The 20,461-nt window shown below is 42.5% G+C and overlaps 1 protein-coding gene across 2 annotated transcripts in view; it reads right to left on the reverse strand.

Annotated features, from left to right (window-relative positions):
- Positions 1–312: 312 nt before the first annotated feature.
- ITPRID1 (ITPR interacting domain containing 1) overlaps positions 313–20,461 on the reverse strand; it is an 88,198-nt gene continuing 68,049 nt past the window's right edge. For both annotated transcript variants that reach the window (XM_032401824.1, XM_032401825.1), the window contains 5 exons: positions 13,575–13,657; positions 11,878–13,179; positions 5,137–5,264; positions 4,269–4,380; positions 313–3,799 (listed from right to left, as the gene is read on the reverse strand). In XM_032401824.1, the coding sequence (XP_032257715.1) occupies positions 3,494–3,799; positions 4,269–4,380; positions 5,137–5,264; positions 11,878–13,179; positions 13,575–13,657 (1,931 nt within the window). In that variant the 3' untranslated portion in view covers positions 313–3,493. The remainder of the gene's footprint in view (positions 3,800–4,268; positions 4,381–5,136; positions 5,265–11,877; positions 13,180–13,574; positions 13,658–20,461) is intronic.

The following is a 20,461-nucleotide window of genomic DNA, read 5'->3' on the forward strand; positions in this document are numbered from 1 at the left end:
GTGTGGAAGCAACTCAGGTCAAAAACATGTCTGAACTTTGTCAAAATACTCCAAAATGGAATCCTATTTAGCTTTAAGCTAGGTTCTCAGAAAAAAAATTTTCCAAGCCTAGGGGCACCTGGGTGGCTCAGTTGGTTGAGTGGTTGAGCATTGGACTTCTGGTTTCAGCTCAGGTTGCATCTTCATCTAGGGGTTGTGGGATCAAGCCCTGCATTGGGTTTCACACTCAGCGGGGAGTCTGCTTCTTCCTCGCCCTCTGCCCTTCCCCCTGCTCTCTCTCTCTCTCTCTCTCAAATGAATAAATAAATCTTAAATTTTTTTTTCCAAGCCTAGTGAGCAGTTTTGCTGTGAACCCACATTTGAGAACAAGAGATTGTAATGTAAGTGCCTGGTACGGGACATTGTCTGTGTATCACACTGAAATAAAGAGATAGGCCAGCAAGGGATGCCTGAAGGTTCGAGGTGGAAGGCATTTGCTTTGCTGGGTAACTCCAGAAAACACTTGGACATTCTTTCCATAACCATAATGTTTTATGATGTTTTAGGTTGAGTACATTGATATTGGAGTGAAACACTATAAATACTATGATATACACATGAATTTTTGAAGCTTATTTATGGAAAAGGTAGAAGAACGAAAGATAGGGGACATCGTAAGGTGAGAGTATCTGAGTTACCTGAATGCTTGTTGTAGATTCTATCCTTGAAAGACTTGCTTCATATCCCCTTGTTATTGCTAATTGAAAACTTTTCCCAATAATACTCAAAACACCCAGGTTTACATTTACATTTAATGTTTACACTGTAAAGGAAATTTGTCTTAATTGTTCACTTTCTAGAATGTTTGTGCTGTGTCCTAGTGTCGAAACAACTATGTACATTTAGAAGACTACTTACATTTCCATAATTTTTGTAATTGACTATTTTATACAGACATTTCTGGCAAGAGAAGGAAGGTGTTAAATTGAGGAAACAAATAATCCTTACCCTGACCTACCTGGTCAAATATGTATATTTAATCTGGTTTGTCAAAGGAAGGAAAACAGAACAAAGTCGTCTGTTTACTACCATGAAGATGAAATGTAGGAACTGATGAGCAAGGTAGAATTCAATGCTATAAAAATAGAAATAAAGTCCACATGTCATTTTTTCTTTCTCTTGTCTCCCAATTTTGTTATTCAGTGATTATCAATGAGTTGTGAAAGACTTCTTTAGCTGAGAGGGGTGGTATAGAAAGAAAAATGGGAAATAAAAGAGAGTCCTTAGAAAACAACAGGAACAGTTGAATTGTAAGGTAGCTTCTTCATCTAGAACAACAACCCTCAATTTTAACTGCATATGGGAATCATCTGGGGAACTTTTAAAATTTGTAGGTCCCTGGATCCCATCCCTGGGGATTCTTGTTTAATTGATCCGGCTTCAATGTCAGTATTTTATAAAACTCCCCAGTGAGTCTAAAGAGTTTTCAGGATAGAGAACCACTGGGGACACACTAACAGTTAATCCATAGATCACCAGGTGGGCTGGGCTTCTAGAGGTCTCATGTCTATGGGAAGAAGGATATGCACTACAGAAGATGGTATTTGGAAGTAGCATTGGCAATCAAGCCTTCATGGGCTGAAGACAGCAAAGTTCTGTGTGGGATGGGCAGCCCTCTACATCTTGCTTCCCCTTTTGTGTGCTCCTTGTTGGAGAGTTTGGAGAATAAACAAGGAAATGCCATGAGATGTTTAGCAATCCTTGGGGATTCCATATGCTACCCTTCATCTGAAGGCAATAGGTCTCCTTTTCCTTCTCCATCATATCTGAAGTCATCTGCAGAAACCATGGCAAACTTTTCAAAATCTACATTGGAGAACTGGAGATAAACAAGGGAGCCTGGAATCTGACCCAGGGAAAGAGTAAAAAGTTTAAAAAGATTAGAAAGGAAAGCAATTTGGGGGGTACAAATGCAATATATCAGAAGCCAAGTTGGGGATGGAAGCTAAAACATGATGCAGGAGCCAAAAGAGGGATGTGATCAAGGGAAATGAGGCAGCTGGAGATAAGGAGAGGGGCATAACAATTGCAGGGAACAGAGGTTGTTTGGTGCAAGACCGCTCTGGGAAGGATGATCCTGTGACTTCTCTCTAATTCTCTGGGATAGCCTAAAAGGACTCCGTGGCTACTCACCCTAGGTCAGGGTAATATGACCCAGGTGATGTCCAAGGGAGACCACTTTGGCAGAGGCCAGTATAGCTCAGAGAGAAGGAAGCTAGAGGCAGTTAGGAAGCCCCTCTGTTGGGTCGTCACCCAGTAATAGGTTCTGAAGGGGCTTCTGGGAATGACATTGTGGCAGTACCCTCAGCAGTGATGTGATAATTGATTCTGAGGGAAGAGGATGAAGGAAGATGAGGAGACGATGTGAAATTGTGGCTCTGAGTCTACACGTCAAGGCGAATGGCAATGCCATGGACAGAAAGTATCAGGAAGAAGGGTCCTGCCTCTCAGGCTCTGGCATTCAGTCGGCCCCTGGACTTCCTCTCCCTCCACGCTCCCATCACTCGTGTGCTCAGCAACTCTGTCTGCTTCTGTCTCAGGGCCTTTAAACTTTCCATTCCTTCTGCTTTCAAAGTTCTTTCCCCACAATTTCACATGGGTTCCTCTTCCTCACCATTCAGGTCTAAGTCAAATAACCTCCTTTCAGCAAGGCCCTGCCTGTCACCGAATGCCGTTCGATTTTCTTCCATACCACCCCCTACAGTGTTCCTACACCGTCTTCTCCATGGCATTTGTCAATGTTGAAATTATCTTGTTGGTTGTTGTTATTTTCTTCGCTCCCCATCCAACTCTTTATGTGTCACAGCCGTCTCCAGCATTCGAGGATCTCCTGGCACATGGTAAGAGCTTCATCAGTGCTTCCAGGGGCCGACTGCCTCGGGTACTTCTGGGGCCTGGATTTTCTTTCCCTCATCTGTTGTCACTTCTCAACCAGGCCCTCCTGACATCTTGATCTCAGTCAGACTCCCTTCTATGTTGTCTTTCATAAAACCCTGTGATTTCCTTCAAAGCTCTTTCACAGTTTTCAAATCCATATGTCTTTATGTGTCCACATTCTATCTCCCCCAGTAGACTCTAAGTTTCTGCAGGGCAAAGACTGTATATCATTTTTACCTAAATATCTATATATCTCTATCTCTGTCTCTCTCTCTCTCTCTATCTCTATCTCTATCTCTAATCTATCTATCTATCTATCTATCTATCTATCTATCTATCTATCTATATCTTGGCTACCATGTATTCCCAGTGCCAGACACATAGTAGGTGCTCACTTATTCTGTATTGAATAGATATTGAAATATTGAGATTCTCTTGGGTGGAACCACAGAGTAGAATATTTCTAAAAATAGCTGAAGAAGGGTTGATAAACACTTCTTGGGGGCAATTTAGATTTCCTTGTCTGGCCAGAATGTGCTCTTACACTTTGTAGGAAGGTCATCAAAACCACTCTGATTTAGAGGAAGACGTTCATACCCATTTCTCCAATAGGACAATTTGACAAAGGGGCTGAGCCTGACTCTGCCTCAGCTGGAGGAGACATCCTGGTGCTGCTCTCCAAGGTGGGTGGAGAGAAGGCAGCCAAATGGGTCACCCTTGAGCTGGGAGCCTGCTGGCCATCGTGGGGAGGAAAGACAACCCAGGGCACCATGGCTGGGTGGACTTTAGCACCTGAAGTCTGGCCATTCTTTTCTTCTGTCCGGTTACAGTCATGCAGGTTTGGATAGTGTTCAGGTTGTTCCTCTGTGAGAAGCTCAAGCTGCTAAAAGGAAAATAAGAACAAAAAGAGTGGGCGACTTAGCATATTTGCACCAAACAGCTAAGCCAGACTTTTGGGAAAGGTACTCCTGGGTGGGGAATTCTCTAGAGGGGGCTCTGGGAGCTAGCAGCAGATTCTGGCAATGACTAAGCCATACTAGCTCAAAAGTTGTGTTTCTTATTCTCATCGGGAAAATGGCTAATAATAATAATTATTATTAATATGTATCGCTTATTTACAGGGCAGGAGGAAAGATTGGCATAGGAATTAGACGACCTGAGTTCTAATCCTCAATTGCCACCAGCTAGCCACATGGCCTTGAACAAAGGCTTCACTTTTTTTATACTTAAAATGGAGGTGTTGGCCCATAATCCCAGAATCTGAACTGATCGCACTATCAGGTTTCTGATTTAATGCATCCCTCCGGCGGTCGGCAGGACAGAGTCCAGCTTCACAACCCACTGCCCCGTACCGATAGAATCTCGTCTTTGATTTGCTGAGCCCGGTCTCCTAATTGAAACTCCAGCTCTTCTACTTGCTGCCGCAGGGCCCAGCGGAGAGTCTGCAGCTGTTCGGCCTCCTCCCTGCAGGTAGAGAATAGAAATCGACCACATTTCCCATCACCTCCAAGCGCAGTCCTCCATCATCCCTCTCAAAATGTAGGTCAGTCCTCTGACATTTCTTACAAGGGAAAGTCACCTTCTTTATTTGTTATCAGTGGCAGACATGGTATATCACCAGGGCGGGTGTTCTTTCTTTTTTAAACAACTCTATTGCAGAATAATTTGCATACCATGGAGTTCACCTATTTTAACAGTCCAATGCAATGATTTTTAGTACATTTGCCAGGTTGTTTCACTCACCACCAGTCAGTTTGGGATCACTTCCCTCTGCCCAGTAAAAACTCCTGTGTCCCTTTACAGTTAATCCTTATTCCCACCCCTCAGGCCCAGGCAACAGCTAATCGACTTTTGGGACATATGCTTTTCATCTATGTGAAAATAATGCAGATTTTCAAAACTCTAAGAACTCCCAATCCTTACATTTGCATAAGTCCCATTCACATTAATGGAAGATATCCTGCTGGCTATCTCCATCTTCCCAGCTGACTGCCCATCTTCTGACCTCAAATAGCCTTGGCCTTAAAGAGTGAGTGTTGCTATCTAGCAAATAGCTCTCACAGACTCCCACTGAGAAAGCAAGAACAAGAACAGGAAAGCAAAGGAAAAGGATTCATTTCTCATTAGTCCTCCTCCCTGGTGCTCATGTGTCCTGCCCTGATTACCTTTCCTTGCTCCAGGTGTGTGGGCTCTACTTTTATGACTCTCTTCGATAATTACCATTCCTCCTCTGACATGTCCCTGCAAAAGAGTGCCTGCTGTCCTGTAAGGTGCTGTTCAGTTTCCTCCAGATGCTCCCGGAAACTCCGGCACACCATCTTCATCACTTCCATCTCGTGGACTGTGCGCTGAGAACAATTAGAAAGAGCTGAAAAGGAAGTCCTTTCGGATTCACTGCAAGAGCTCACCACGGCGGAGCCTGCCTTCCCCCTGGGGCTCCCTTGTCTGCAATGAAGCCCTGTCGCTAATGTGTGGGGAAGAATAAAGAGGAAAGCCCAGCCTTTGGCTTCTCCAGGCCAGCACAGGCAATACTTGGCTGGGACAGGATGGCAGTTGGTTGTTGATTGGCTCTTGGAGACATTATGTCCCGGAGACAGGATGGCTGTCTGAAGAACTAGGTGATGTAGGGGTACAAGGACGCAGATAAAGGAGAGCAGGAGGGAAAGGGCCAAAGTAAGGGCTTGTGCTTAGGAAAGTTGAGCCCTGTTAAATCTTGTTTAACTTGGGCTTTGAATACTGCCTCACTCTGAATCTCAATAACGTTGAACACATCTGTCCCAATGGTATGTGTTTGATTAGAGAAAGTCTGCTTAGAATATTTTTTTTTTATCAGTCTTAGCCCTGCTTAACTGCAATCCCTGATGGTGAAATCTGCAGGATCGGCTCCATGTGGCTAACAAGCTCATCCAGAGTAAGGCAGGCATCATTTAGGCATCCCACTCCCTTCATGAATTGGAATCTAGAATTGAACTCTGTCTATGCTCCCCATCCTGCTCCTTATTGTTCCTGATGTGAACCCTTCTTTAAATCTTACTTTCTCTGCGTGACTGTGCTTCTGCCTATATATATCCTAATATATATATATATCTCTTCCTGCAGCCCCTAAGTTCAGTCCATTTGTTGGGTACCTGATGATTTGTTGAGTTCTTACTAGCTATCCCCCTTGTTTTCCAGCCCAGGTTGGATCATGCTTTGAATAGATGCATGATCCAGGACCCCAGTATCTCCACCCATCTGACTTTAAGCGACATTAATGCTTGTTAGACCCTAATGCTTTCTCTACCAGGCGCATGGGTTTGACTGCCCTCCCTGCCTCCCAGAGTAGCATGGCAGAGGCTGCTAGCTGCCTGCTAACTGTCTTTTCCCCCTTTATTCACATGAACAGACTTCTAATGTCTTAGGGCAACAATGTGTCTAACAAATGACATTTCCCAGCATCCCTTGCAGTAGGATGGCAATGAGTTGGAAGTGGAGAGCATGGAGTGGGGCTTGTGGAAAGCTCTTTAAAGGAAACTGATTTTCATGGCAGCCCTCTTTCAACCTTCTTTTCTTCCTTCCACGGAGACCAGTCTTACAGCTGTGTTAATTCCTCTTAGCCCTGTTTTTAGGAAGTCCCAGATTTCTTACTCTTCTCCTCCAAGCCCCATGGCCAAGATCCTGGCAGCTTCATGGCTACTTTTACTGGAATTGTCATAGTAGAAATACTTTCCTACAAGTGATGCTTTTATACTGAAAACTCCTCATCATTTTGCTCTGAGAGTTCGGTTTGATTCTGTCCCTTAATTTTTATATTTGAATAACATATTTTACATGGCAAAACTCTCTAATTATTTGCTTCAGTGTGAGTGCATTTGAACCAGTTAGAGGAGTATTTGAAGTGTTACTGATGTTGGCAATCGTGCTTGAAAGGTGACTACAGTTATGGCTCTTGAAACCAGAAAGGATGTTAGAGACCATGAAGGGTTCTTTTTATAGAGAAGTGTTCTGACACAGAAGGGCAAACTGACTTGTCCAAGGTCAAAAAAGGGCAGATTTCAAGCCTGATTCATTTCTTTTCTTCTCAAGATCTAACTGAGTCACAGCAGTGTGGCTAGACACAGGGACAAGCTATTTGTCCCTTAGGACTGAGCTGGTTGAATGGTCCTAGTAGATTCCTACAGGCTGACCAAGTTCTAGGGATGGTCAGGCCAGGGGCATGGAGACATGGTGCTCAAGTAGGCTGAGCATTAGAAACATTAAAGTTTATGCTTCATCTAGTTATTTTGGGGTAACCCTTTGTGATTGGAAGGGACGCGGGGCTGGGATGTAGGAGTAACTCCTGGCTGTTTGGTACCCGAGAAGGGAGTGAGGTGGAAGATTCTGAAACACTGCCATCTTCTGGTCATTTGGAAGTACTAACACTACATTTCAGCTCTAGAACAGGTATAGAATTAGTTTTCAGAGAAAAGGAAACCTTAGGCAAGGAAAAAAAAAATAAGAGGCTGTTTCGAACTCTTTCTTCCGATGTAAGTGCTAGGTTATAACCCAGAATCAATTCAAGGTCTACTTAACTGACTCAAGCGCATTAAAACAAACTTTAGTAGTAAGAGCAAGAAACCACCAGAAAACATTGAAACTTCACTTTTGAGTTGGCTCATCTGACTTGTTAAGCTGTGTATGCTTTCTTTTTATTTAAAGCTAAATCATGAACATCATAGAAGAATTTTCTAATATCCAAAAATCTAATTTCAGATGATCTTATTTTCTTTTCTGGAAAGTTTTTTTTAATTACTAAATTATTTTGAAGAATTCACATATACAAAAGAATGAATCATATCAACAAACCATGGTGTCCCACAAGACCACAGAAATAGCATTCACCAATTAGTCAAGTGAGTCTCTGCACTGTTACATACTGCTCTGTAAGGGGAGGAGGTGGGGAGGTTTCTCTGAGTCTTTTACCTAAAATTGCTCTTACTTTCAACACTCGCTTGGAACTTCCATTGAAAGGTAATAGATAGGATCTATCCCTGCCTATAATCTGAACTTGGTCCAAGATTAATTGTCCAGATAAGTTTTTTTAATAAATAATTTTTGTAACCCTAGTTAGCACCTAGTATCTGATTTAGAGACATTCTTCTCCAGAATATTTTTCAGGCCTTACAAACCCAGACTCACTCACCATAGATACCTTTTCTCTCTGTTCCTGAGTTTGTTCTTTGGCTTAAGCAGCCTGCTCTTGGTGAATGCAATCCCCCATTTTCACTTGCTTTTCTGCAAGTTCTCTGTGTGCCCACGTGTACACCTGCCCACGAGTATAATAAGGCACATGTAAAAGACCATTTTCTCTGTATGTTTGTGGTCCCTTGACTCTAAATAAGGAGAAATGCATTGTCATCTAATAAAACCTGAGATAGTATGCATTTCAGGGTGTATAATGTCAGATCAATTTGATGCGAAAATACCTTTTTTTTTGTATAATTGTGAATTCTAGGAGGAAGGCAGGCAGAGGCAATATGACACAAGGTTTTAGAAGACACGAGATGGTGGCATGCACACTCATTTAAACTCCTACTCATTTGAAAGCTACACACAACCCTGAAGATGGCCGTTGTGCACAACAGGACACAAATCCCCTGTATGTTCTGCAGAAGAGCTGATGTCTCATAGTGTCAAAGCAAGAAAAAGGTCTATTTTCAGTTGTCAGATCTCCCCACACAGCTGGGGCTACCTCGGCCCAAGGTCAGCGAGAAATGGGGAGAGCTCTGCTCTGCATGAAAGGTCACTCACCCCTGGAGCTGACCCAGGCTTCATCTTTGGTCCCTGTTGTAATCAATGTCCTTGCCTCGCTGCCAGAACCAGTCCTTACCCTGTAGCTGGCTCCTGCAGTTTCCAGAACCATGCTCCTACAAATTCATGAGGACACTCCCAAATATCTTATAAATCCTTTATGTCTTATTAAAACCTTTCATATTAATGGTTTTGCTGGGCTGTACTAACTGGTCAGCTATGCTCTCTGGATGCTGTGGTTTTCCTGGCACCTGTCATCAGGCCTACCCTTTGAATAACTGAGCCACTCCAGACCCTGGTGTCCCTTTTGTCTGCACTGATTTGTCAGTCACCTCAACCATGCTAAAAACCCTCATTAGGTCTTTTCCACTTGTGCCATGGAAGGCTGAATTCCCCTTTTTTCATTTGTGGCCATATAACTGAATAAATGATAGGCTAATTGCATATCATATATGGCCATTGCCATAGATACTTGATTATTATATTAATAAATGAAATGATAGTGCTTCCCAAAGACAATTTGATGACAGACATCTAGCTTCTTAGTCTGTGGATATGTGTTTGTTATTTCTCTCTTTCTCTCTCTCTCTTTTTTTTAGAATGAGAGAGAGAGCAAGAGCATGAACGGGAATGGGGTGGGGTGGTGTGGGGAGGGGAGGGGCAGATAGAGAGGGAGACAGAGATTCTGTAAGCAGGCTAAGCAGGCTCCATGCTCAGAGTGTGGAGCCCCATGTGGGGCTCAGTCTCATGTCCCTGAGATCATGACCTGAGTGGAAATCAAGGGCAGACACTGAACTGACTAAGCTACGCGGGCACCCCTATTTCTCTTTTTAACCCAATCAGTAAATGGGTTGTTTTTAAGAGTTGTGATGTGAACAGAAACTAGATAGTATCTTATTATGGAATAAATACCTGCAACATTTCCATTAAAAGATTGACATTGGGTATATCTAAAGAGACCATTTCTCCTGGAGTTTTTAGCACAATTTTGATTTTTATTATTTTTAATAAAATTAAATATAAAACTAAATATGGTTTAATTAATAAAACTAATATAAAACTAAATATGGTTTAATTTATATATCCTTGTAGAACTTACCTTAAAAATGTAAATTAGAAAAAAATCTTCTTTCAGGATATTTTGGACCAACAACCCGGTTTACATCATGGAAACTGGAGTACCTAATTGTAGGATTTAATATTTTTTTCCCCCTACAACCTCTTAAAATGTTATCTTCTCCAGCCATCTTTCATACCTAACATTTTCCTATGTTAACCATGTAGCCAAGTATATGTTTATTTCCTTAAAGCAGAGTTTTTCAACCCTGACATTGTTGTTATTTGGGGCTAGATAATTGTTTGTTGGGTCGGGGGCCGTCCTGCATATTGTAGGATGTTTAGCAGTATCCCTGACCTCTACCCACTAATAACAGCAATGCCTACCCCAGATATGACAACCAAAATGTCTCCAAACATTGCAAAATATTACTAAGGATGGGAGCAAATTATCCCCAATTGAAACCCACCACCTTACAGCATTTAAAATCCCTTAATAAATATCAGTGATGATGATGGTGGGGATGACTCCTACTACATTCTAGGATTTGAACCTGGGTCTTTTGAAAGTCCGATGGACCTCAGCCTTTGTTCTTCACTCCCATGAAACTTTTGGATAGTATTATAAGCAGAATTAATCTCAATGACTTCTTTCACTAGTTCAACCCTTTTAACAACCCACTTAAAAATATTCCAAATGTCTCAAACCTTGCAATTTGAAAAATGATGTAGTAAATTACTTATCTTTCATTGATTCTCTTTCTACTTTTATATAACATTTATGCAGATTTCTAGATCTTGAAGGGCTATGTAGTAACTTGCCTTATCTTTCTCGTAATCACTTTCTCATTTTGCTATTACACTTCTACAGATTTAGATACTTTAAAGTTAGACACATCATTGCCTGGAGTGTGTTGTCTGAGAATTTGGTGTCAGCTAGATCTGAATTTGAATCTGAATTAACCACTTATTAGTGGGGGAAGTTGGAAACTTACACTCTCTTGGTTCTAGGTTCCCCATTTGTAAAAGAGGGAGGACTTGGCATATATATGAGGGGCTCAGGATTTATGGCATGGGTGAAAATGAAGGTTACTCAACATACGGTAAATAAAGTAATTAGCATAGGCACTCAATAAATATTTGTGGAATTAAAAGAATGGGAAGGTCACCTGTCAGGCATCAAACAGTAGACGCTTAATAAATTACAGTTGCTTTCCGCTCTCCTTTAAACAGCAGTAGCCCTTTGTTATCTGTGCCACCTTTCTGTTTTTTTCACTTTCAGTACAGGTGGTTTCATGTGTGATGCTCTTAATTTTTTTAATGAATAGCTAACCTTGACAACCTAGATCATTTCTTACCTTGAGAATCACTGAAGAGGGGACACTAGAAGGACTCACTAAATGCTTATTGATTTATCAGGGGCTGAACAGGTTGGGGGTCATTCAGTTTTCAGTAAACTCAATGTCCACTTTAAAATAAACTCAGCCAAGATGGAGCAGGAGTCCCTCTATGTGACATAGAGCTTCTAGAGAAGCTCTAGATTCAAGAGCTGAACAATAATAAAACAGTGATGAAAATTAATAATAAGAATAAGAGCCACTCAGTTAGCATTTTCTAGGGCTTTCTGTGGGCTGGGCGCCGTGCTAAGTGTCCAAGCACGCTGAGTGCTTTACAAGCTTTCTCTCACTCAATCATAAAACAATCTTGTGTCTATGGCATGAAAAGTCTCCCTATTTTACAAAGCAGGAACTAGGCTCAGAGAGATGTAATGGCTTGTGCAAGATTATTCAGTTAAGTGAATTTAAGAGAGAGAATTGTTCAGTTAGACTGAATTATAGATGAGGTACAGATGCATTAATGTTTATAAACTTACACATGAATTTATTGTTCTATATCACTCTGTCAAATGGAGATTAATAATGAAATTTGCCTCCTTACTTCAGAAGGTGATTGGACGTATGAGATAAGAAGAAACTTGTGAGAATATATCGTAAGCTATAAAGCACTCTGCAGATATTACTCATGATTTGAGATGGAAAGGTATGCCCTGAAAGCTTGCATTCAGGGGGCCTGAACATTATCCCTGAGGGGGTATTGCTCCATCTGCCTTCCCTCTTGGCAGAGATGAATACTTACAGAACACAGTTCCTTCACTGTAGTGTCCTGAAGGATGTTCAAAGTCTTCACAAGCTGGGTTTCCAGATGATGATGTGAGCATGAGCAGTGCCTACAGGCTGAGGGCACAGGGCCGGGGCTCTGCCTCTCTGAGTGGCAGTGGGGATGGTGATGACAGCACACACAGCAGTGGGTGGATACAGCATGGCAGATGCCCGCTGGGTAGATACGAGGGAAGCCTGTGTCTAGAGAGACGGATTTGGTGAGGCGCTGGGCCTTGGTACTTGGAGCTGAACAGCAATGCCAGGGCCTAGGCTCACTTATATTGGTCTGAACAGAAACATCACAGCACTGTCTCAATTTTGTCTCCAGTCCTGGTTCTGTTGTGGGAGCAGGGTCACGCACAGTGCATTCTAAAGTTGTTCTTTTACAATCAGTCCCCAAAGCCACAGCATTCTGAGCAGCTGATGCCAGATTGGAGGACATCTGGATTGTCACAGACTTGGAACCAACAGTGTTTGAGTCGGCATTTAGAGGAAACTTCTCCATCTCAGGTTCTGCTCTATGTGGTATGTGACCCAAAGCACTACACACTGGCTTTGTGTGGGGAGTATCTCCAGTGGGTTTATCTAGGTGGGGAATGAGCTTTTCGGATGTTTGGATAAGGTCAACTGTATAGGACAGGACATTACTGGGCTTGGGGACATGCTGTGGTGGGCTTCCTCCTGTCAGTGAGGTATTGTTGGTGTCCGGATAGATTTTGTTGTTTTCTGCTCCTCTTGGGGCCTCAGAGTCTACATGAAGGAGCTTGTCATGAGCAGGATCAACTCCAGGTGATCTTTGGGACTTGCAGTGGTGGGTTCGCATGTAGGCTTCCCCAGCTCCCTCAAGCTTCAGTAACCCATCCTTCACTTCTGTGATGTGGGGCCCCCTAAACCCCAGAGGGCAGTCACATCTGGAGATAGCTGTGCCCACCATGGCCTCATCTTCCGTTTGGGGTGTGGGCAGATGCTGCCTCAGATGGCTGTCTTTCCTTGGCTGTTCTCCTCTGGCGGGCTCGGCAAGGGCCATATCCGGGGTCGATGGCTCTGGTGGCTTCTCTGTATCCTCAAACGGAGACTCTTTCTCCACCGTAGATGTTGAGGCCTTTTCCTCCATGATACTCCAGTCTTGATTTGAGAAGGCTGTGCTCACCATACTCTTGGGATCAGGGCCATCTGACTCCTGCTGGCAGTCCTGGGGCGGCACTAGGCACTGGCTCTGATCCCTTGGCTCTCTACATCCATTCTCAGCAGGACTCTGGCTGCTTGGCAAGGAAGGCATCTGTGTGAGAAACCAGGATAAAGGCAAATGGGTCAGGAGGGTGGGGGAGGCGCTAGGTTTAAGACGTGTATGTGTCTTTTCCTTATCATTACCACTGACTTAGGAGTCAGAAGATAAGGGTTACAAACTCAGGTTTACTTTAGTTCACTATTTTAACTAAGCCCTTCCGTCTATGAGGCTCAGCTTCCTTGTTTGGCAAAATCCAAAGAAAATAAAAAGGAAAGGAATGCTAAGCTTTCTGGCACCTTGTCTAGTGTGACTCCAATCCCTGTCCCTTGGCTGCCTATGGTGCGTGTCTTCCAAGGGCTGGCTGCCCTTTCCGAATGTGGTGGCATGGCGTGCTTTCTACTTATCTTTCCTTTTACCCCTATTCCAACCCTCCAGTGGCCCCCTACCTGCAGGGGCAGCGGCTCCAGGGGGTCATCCAGGAACCCGCTGCTGTCAGACTGGCAGCTGTTGTCTCTGTTCACTGTGGCACCTGTGGAAAGAAGTCAAGAGGCCTGGAGTCAGGGAAGGGAAATAGGCCGTCAGCAGGACTGAGATCAAACCCTCTCTGTGCTGGACAGGCCGCAAATCCTCAATAAATGCCCACTGCCCGCAGATAGAGATGAACAGGGAATTCCAAGGATTTATTTTCTCGATTGTCAGAGTGTCCAAGTAAAATTGTGTCACCGGTGTCCTGATACAAGGAGTAAAACACGAAATAAAGGAGAAAGGATGACCATCTCTTAAGATGAAATAGCAAACGATTGTGGATGCCTCTTCCATAAGGGGGAGAAAATCCAGAAGGAAATGCATAGCTCTTAAATGCCACACTGACAAAACAATAAAAAACAAAATGTATATATCTGTGTGTATATATTTTGCAATGAACTGAATATTATGTCCCTCCCACCCCCCCAAAAAATCATGCCTTGAAATCCTAACCCCCACGGTGATGGTATTACGAGAGCTCTCATTAATGGGATTAGTACCTTATAAAATACCTTATAAAAAAGACCCCAGAGATCCCTTGCCCCTTCTACCATGTAAGATGACCATCTGTGGACCAGGAAGTGGGTTCTTACCAAACACTGAAACTGCCAGCACCTTGACCTTGAACTTCTAGCCTCCAGAACTGTGAGAAATAAATGTCTATTTTTATGAGCCACCGGTCTGTGGTATTCTGTTCTAGCAGCCCTAATTGACCAAGACATATATATTCTTTTTTTTTTTTTAACTAAATGTTGGATAAGAACCTTACTAGCTTCATGTGGACTCTATACAACTATAAGTCCATGCTCATGTTTTAGACTGCTTCTCTTGTCATTGCAAAAGGCTGGAAGGAGCAGAGAAAGAACAATGTTAAGTGAAGGCAGGTAACGACTCTGTAAATATGAGCACCTGAAAATTCTAAATCTATCTGAACTTTTACCATAGATATTATGTTATATTAGCAGGGGTGGGGGATATGGGTGGCTACTAGAGGATGAACCTACTGAAGATTAAATTGTAAGATTTTTTTCTCCTACCTAATGAGAAATGTTTTATGCATTAGAAGAGAAGGTCGCCTGGGAGGAGGGTGGTTGGGGTGTAGCCCTTCTACAAGAAGAAGAAATAGGAGACTTATTTGTCCTGGGAGAAAAGTTTGGATGTGGGTCTGGGGAGTGGCCTGAAAGGAAAAAAAACCTGATTGTTGATGGATGTTATTCGTGGCTATTTGGCTATTCTCACCTAAGTGAGAAACAGGGAATTTGCCTTCACTTGAAGAACTAGCTGCTGCAGAAGAGTTCAAAGGAAAAAACAAACACACAGTCCAGGCTCTGTTTAAGTGTTCTGGATCCAACTTTCAAGGGCAGGCCCACTAATAAGGATTAACAGTGCCTCATCTCCTTGTAAGACTCTCTCCCACCAGTCTTCACTGCCCATGTGTCTGAGCAAAGACAGCTGGTGGAGACGTGGTTCCAGAGGTTGTTTACCCAGCCCAAATTCCAACTACCTCACCCTGTGGTGAAAATAAAGAGAAGGAAGCTCAGCTTTGTAGAATCAAAATTTATAAATTCCATAAATTCATTTTTTCAGCCTCAATTAAAATGAACGTCTAAAAATCAGAGGATGTAAGTTTTTGGGGGCACCCGGGTGGCTCAGTCGGTTAAGCATCTGCCTTTGGCTCAGGTCATGATCCCAGGGTCCTGGGATGGAGCCCCACATGGGGCTCCCTGCTCGGCGGAGAGTCTGCTTCTCCCTCTCCCTCTGCCCCTCCCCCTGCTTGTGTTCTCTCTCTCTGTCAAATAAAAATCAGAGGATGTTTTTAATAGCTGAATCCTAGAGACATGGAAGAAATTTGAGAAAACAATTTCTTTGATCTTGTTACCTCTCTTATTATATAGTTAAGGGTAAAATATGGAAAATATTTACTGGTTATAGACCTAAAGAAGACTTCTGCTTCTGGCAAACTGAAGTAATAGGAACTAGATTTTCCTCCCACCTGAAACAACTGAAAAACTGGACAAAGTATGTGAAAAATGGTTTCAAGAATATGGGCGTCAGGGGGCGCCTGGGTGGCTCAGTCATTAAGCATCTGCCTTTGGCTCAGGTCATGATCTCAGAGTCCTGGGATCGAGCCCCGCATGGGCTCCCTGTTCAGCGGGAAGCCTACTTCTCCCTCTCCCACTCCCCCGTTTGTGTTCCCTCTCTCACTGTGTCTCTCTCTGTCAAATAAATAAATAAAATCTTAAAAAAAAAAAAAAAAAAGAATATGGGCGTCAGGTAATTAAAAATGGCTGCTCCTGAGAGGCAGGAAAAAATAATGTGAGCCCTATAATCACCCAGCTTCCTGCCTTGAGATAGTTCATACACTGTGGTGTAGTGAAGGAAGGCGGACCCAGGCAGAACCTGGCAGACTCCCTGAGTTGAAGAGATAAAATTAAACGTCTGGAACGACTGAGCCAGCTAGAGTTTGCAGGGAAGAGTGGGAGAGAGGAGAGATCTTCACAAAGAGAGAACTCACAGAAACCCTTCTGAGTATTTAGCTGAGGGCTGATCTGCTCATGTGTGTGAGGAAACACCAGAGGCTGGGGAAAGAATCACTGGAAAGGCTTAGAAAACATAGTGCCTAACAGTCCCCAGGCCTGGAACAGAGCATGCTTCCATCAGCCAGACTCCAAAACCTCACAATTCCCAGAGTACTTATGGGGCAGAGTACTCAGAAGGGTCTTACTTCAGGAGTGAGGAATAATTAGGCCTAGAATGAGCATTTTTCCCACATCACAAATCTTAAAAATGAGACCTGAAAGGGTCAAACTGTTTCCAAGTCACTCAACTGTGTCCCAGACCTAAGCTCAAGCGTATGTATAGAAATAAAGTAATATCTAGCACCCGTAAGGTAAAATCTACAATATCTGGCATCTAACAAAAAATACCAGGAATGTAAAGAAGCAGAAAAATATGACCCATACTGAGGAAAAAATCCAATCAACTGAAACCAACCTAGAACTGACAGAGATGTTAGAATTAGCAAGCAAGGACTTTAGAACACTTATTATGACTACAGTCCATACGTTTAAGAAGCTAGAAGAAAGATTAACTATGTCATAAGGGGAGACTACTAGATATTAAAAAATACCCAATTGCAATTCTAGAGATGAAAACTCAATGTCTCAGGTAAAATTTATACTGGATGGGATTAACAGCATTTTAGAAGTTGCAGAAGAAAAAATAGTGAAGTTGAAGACATAGCAGTGGAAACTATTCCAAATAAAAAACAGAGATTAAAGAAAAAAAAATTTAAAAAATCAAAAGAACATCATCAGTGAACTGTGAGACAAGCCGAGTAGTGAACACATAAGTCACTGGAAGTGACTTATGCAGGTGGCATCCAAGTAGCCCCGGCCACTTTGGTTGGAGCCCCTCCACTGAATAGCCCTACAGATGGGGTGAGGGACCCAAAGAGGAGGAGAAACATTGGAAGAAATGTTTCAAAGAAAAGTTTGTTTCAAGATGTTTGACAAACCTTAAACAAGAGAAATATGAAGAAAACTATACCAAGGCACATCAGAATGAAATTGTCCAACACCAATGATAAAGAGAAACGTCTTAAAATCAGCCAGAGACAAAAAGACACGTTATACACAAGGGAAACAAAGACAAGGAAAGCAGTGAGTTTCTCACTGGAAATGATCCAAGCGAGAAGACAGTGGAGTGACATCTTTAAGGTACCGAAAGAAAAAAAAAAAGTGTGGGTACGTTTTTTAAAAAAATATTTATTTATTTACTTAGAGAGAGAGAGAGTGTGTGCACAAGGGGTAGGGGCAAAGAGAGAGGGAGAGAAAGAATCTCCAGCAGTGTCCCCCGCTGAGTGCAGAGCCTGATGCAGGGCTTGATCCCAGGACCCCGAGATCACAACCTGAGCAGAAATCAAGAGTTGGACACTTAACTGGCTGAGCCACCCAGGCGCCCTGAATGTAGGTACGTTTTTAAAGATTTTTTTAATTCTCTAAATCTTTTGAAATAACAATAGACAATTTAAACAAAAAATAATAACACTGTAGTGTGAGGTTTATAACAAAGACTTAGAAGAGTAAAACCAAAACCCAATACCCCCAAAAAACACCTGTTATAAAATTGAGTAGTTTGTGTGGTAGGAACTCCCTGTGAGGTTTTCCTTTAACTGTGACATACAATCTTTATAGAGACTTTAGCCTGGATAGAAGAATATTTGTTTACTTGTTGTCAAAGGAAATAGTGTATACACATTGTATATTTATTATAGGAAATTTACTTGTGTGATATTTACACAATATGGTGTAATATTTAAGCCTCCACTGCTCTTGTTATAATGAGCTCAACCAATATTAAAACTCTTTGGCTCCTTTTAGAGTTAGAAAAAAATCACCTATTTTTCTCCTTATAACAACTATGGGTATGAAATCAGTGATGATTATGGCAGAAACTGTTCAAATGCTCAATGCAGAATATAAAGTATTTTTCTGGTACTATACAAAGGGCCCCGGCCACTTTGGTTGGAGCCCCTCCACTGAATAGCCCTACAGAGTGGGGTGAGGGACCCAAGAATTTTCCACACAAGCCTCCCATCCCAGTTTACGAGCTTCAGGACCCACGGCAGCTTTTCTACTTAGCCCCCAGAGCCCTTTTGCAGTAGACAGACCACGGGACAGGAGGGAACAAGATGGGACTGACTGTACCCTTCACTCTCCATCCCCATAACATGTAAATGTTAGGGGTCCCAGAGATATTCAACAGCAGAGTTGAAACTTGCTGAAGGTTGGAAAAAACAGCTTTGGAACCTCTTCTTCTTTCTATATGTTTTGGTGCAAGATTTGCACCGTAGGCTGTGAAGGACTCCCGGTACATCATTATCCTTTAAACTTTCTAGATGATCCCTAAGCAATTACTATTCCTGAGTATAATCTTCATATGAAATGGTTGCTATTCTCTTCTTACAACCCCAAGACGGAATTATACATTCGAGCACCAGAACAAAACTCTGGGTCAGAGTTCATTCCTCCATATGCTGGTTGGTCCATACCAATCTGGTCCAAATGAAAATAAACAACCACCAAAGTAAAGGGTCCCTAAAAGATAGAAAGAGTGATTTCCTTTAAGAAGGGCATGTGTAAATTATAACTGTTAACATCAGTTAATTGCACTAGTGTAAAGCACAACAAACCAAAACAAATAACAAAAATAACCTCCTAAACTCATTTAAGTGAATTTGTGAAACAACCAGATTTTGAGAGCCTTTCTTTGATGGTGAGGTCAAATGGTGGGATGGGGCATAGTTCTCTCAGGACTAGAGGCTTGTTTATCTTGTATTTTAGAAGTCAAATACATGCATCTGAATCATTTGGAGAGTTACCAAGCAAAGTGTGGGCCAATTTACAGATGGTTTAGTTTCTAAAGAGAACTAAAAATCTTTCCCTGCCTATAGACCCACCTTTTCAGCAACTAGATGATAAACATCTCGAAATTGGTTTTGCAAATTCTAAATATTCTCTTAAGGTTATAGCAATTTAATGATACAAAGGATGAGACACTTCCTCGCCCAGGATGGTTACAATAGATGATTAAACAGACAAATGCAAATGTGCTTTGTCATGCCCACGTCCTCACACCTAATATGTAACACGGAGGGCATGACTTAAGGGAAGACAGTATGGCAAGTAATGGAAATAGTACCTGCATCCACCGGCCAACGCAACCCAGTTCCTGAAACTCTCTAGGCCAAGATTGGGAGAATTTTAGAAGCCTCATCAATGGGATTTCCCACAGGCTCTTAATATGCCCAAGAAGTTACAGTTCTTCCTTACTTCACTAGATTAGGTCCTTGACTTCCCACCTTACGTCTACCTACCAGTCCTTTTCTCCTAGCTAGATCTAATTATTCAAACCCTCCACTACTGGAGGGATCCTGCTCCAAACCACCACTAACCCCCTTATGGGTTTGTCATATCCCTTGAGACTGCTGGCTCCCTTACTCTGCCAATCCCATAGTTCCTGGGGGGCCAGCTTCTCTACAATGTATGCTACTGAGATCCAAGTAGGACCCTTAACTGAGTCATTTAGAAAATCTGGAACCAGATCTACTGGATTCAGATTCTGACTCTCCTGTTTACTAGCGGTGTGATTTTGGGCATGCTGAGTGTTGTCTCATGGGGTAAAGAATAAATGCGGTAATGATGGGTTACTTGAGAGGTTGCAATGAGGATACTATCTAATAATAGCTACTGGATATGTGAAGACTTTATGCACCTGTAAAAGATGTTCTAATTACATACATAAATTTTTGTTGCAGAACATCCTCTTAATATTATCAATTAGAAATCAATCACGATTCACATCATTATTAAATATCATTCATGTGTACCATTATTAATATTAATATTTGTTAGAAATTACCTTTTTCAGCACAGGCCTGTCTTCACAGAGTCAGATTTTACCCTCCCAGTTAGGTGGGCCCTGCCTGGGCAGGATGGCTTCACAGTCTAGAAGCACTGTCTAGAAACAGTCCCGCCTGTGAGGAGACAGATGCCTCAGGCACTTTGTCTGAATAAGCAGCAGGTGGCAGCATTACACCAACCACAGAACCGAGGAGCCGGGGCCCTGCCCGGAGTCCCTGGAATGGCTAAAAGTCGCCAGAAAAGTCCACCCCAAGGGCTGCTTTGCTGAGCTGAGTTGATAATAAAGACTTTTGAATCTTAAGTAGAGAGTTTTACTCTTAATGTAGTCTGAGTTCCTAGAGGCTCGGAAAAAAGAAAGTCTATGGAACTGAAACATAAATGAG

The sequence above is a fragment of the Phoca vitulina genome, unplaced genomic scaffold (assembly GCF_004348235.1).
Source record: "Phoca vitulina isolate PV1807 unplaced genomic scaffold, GSC_HSeal_1.0 scaffold4, whole genome shotgun sequence".
NCBI classification, from domain to species: domain Eukaryota; kingdom Metazoa; phylum Chordata; class Mammalia; order Carnivora; family Phocidae; genus Phoca; species Phoca vitulina.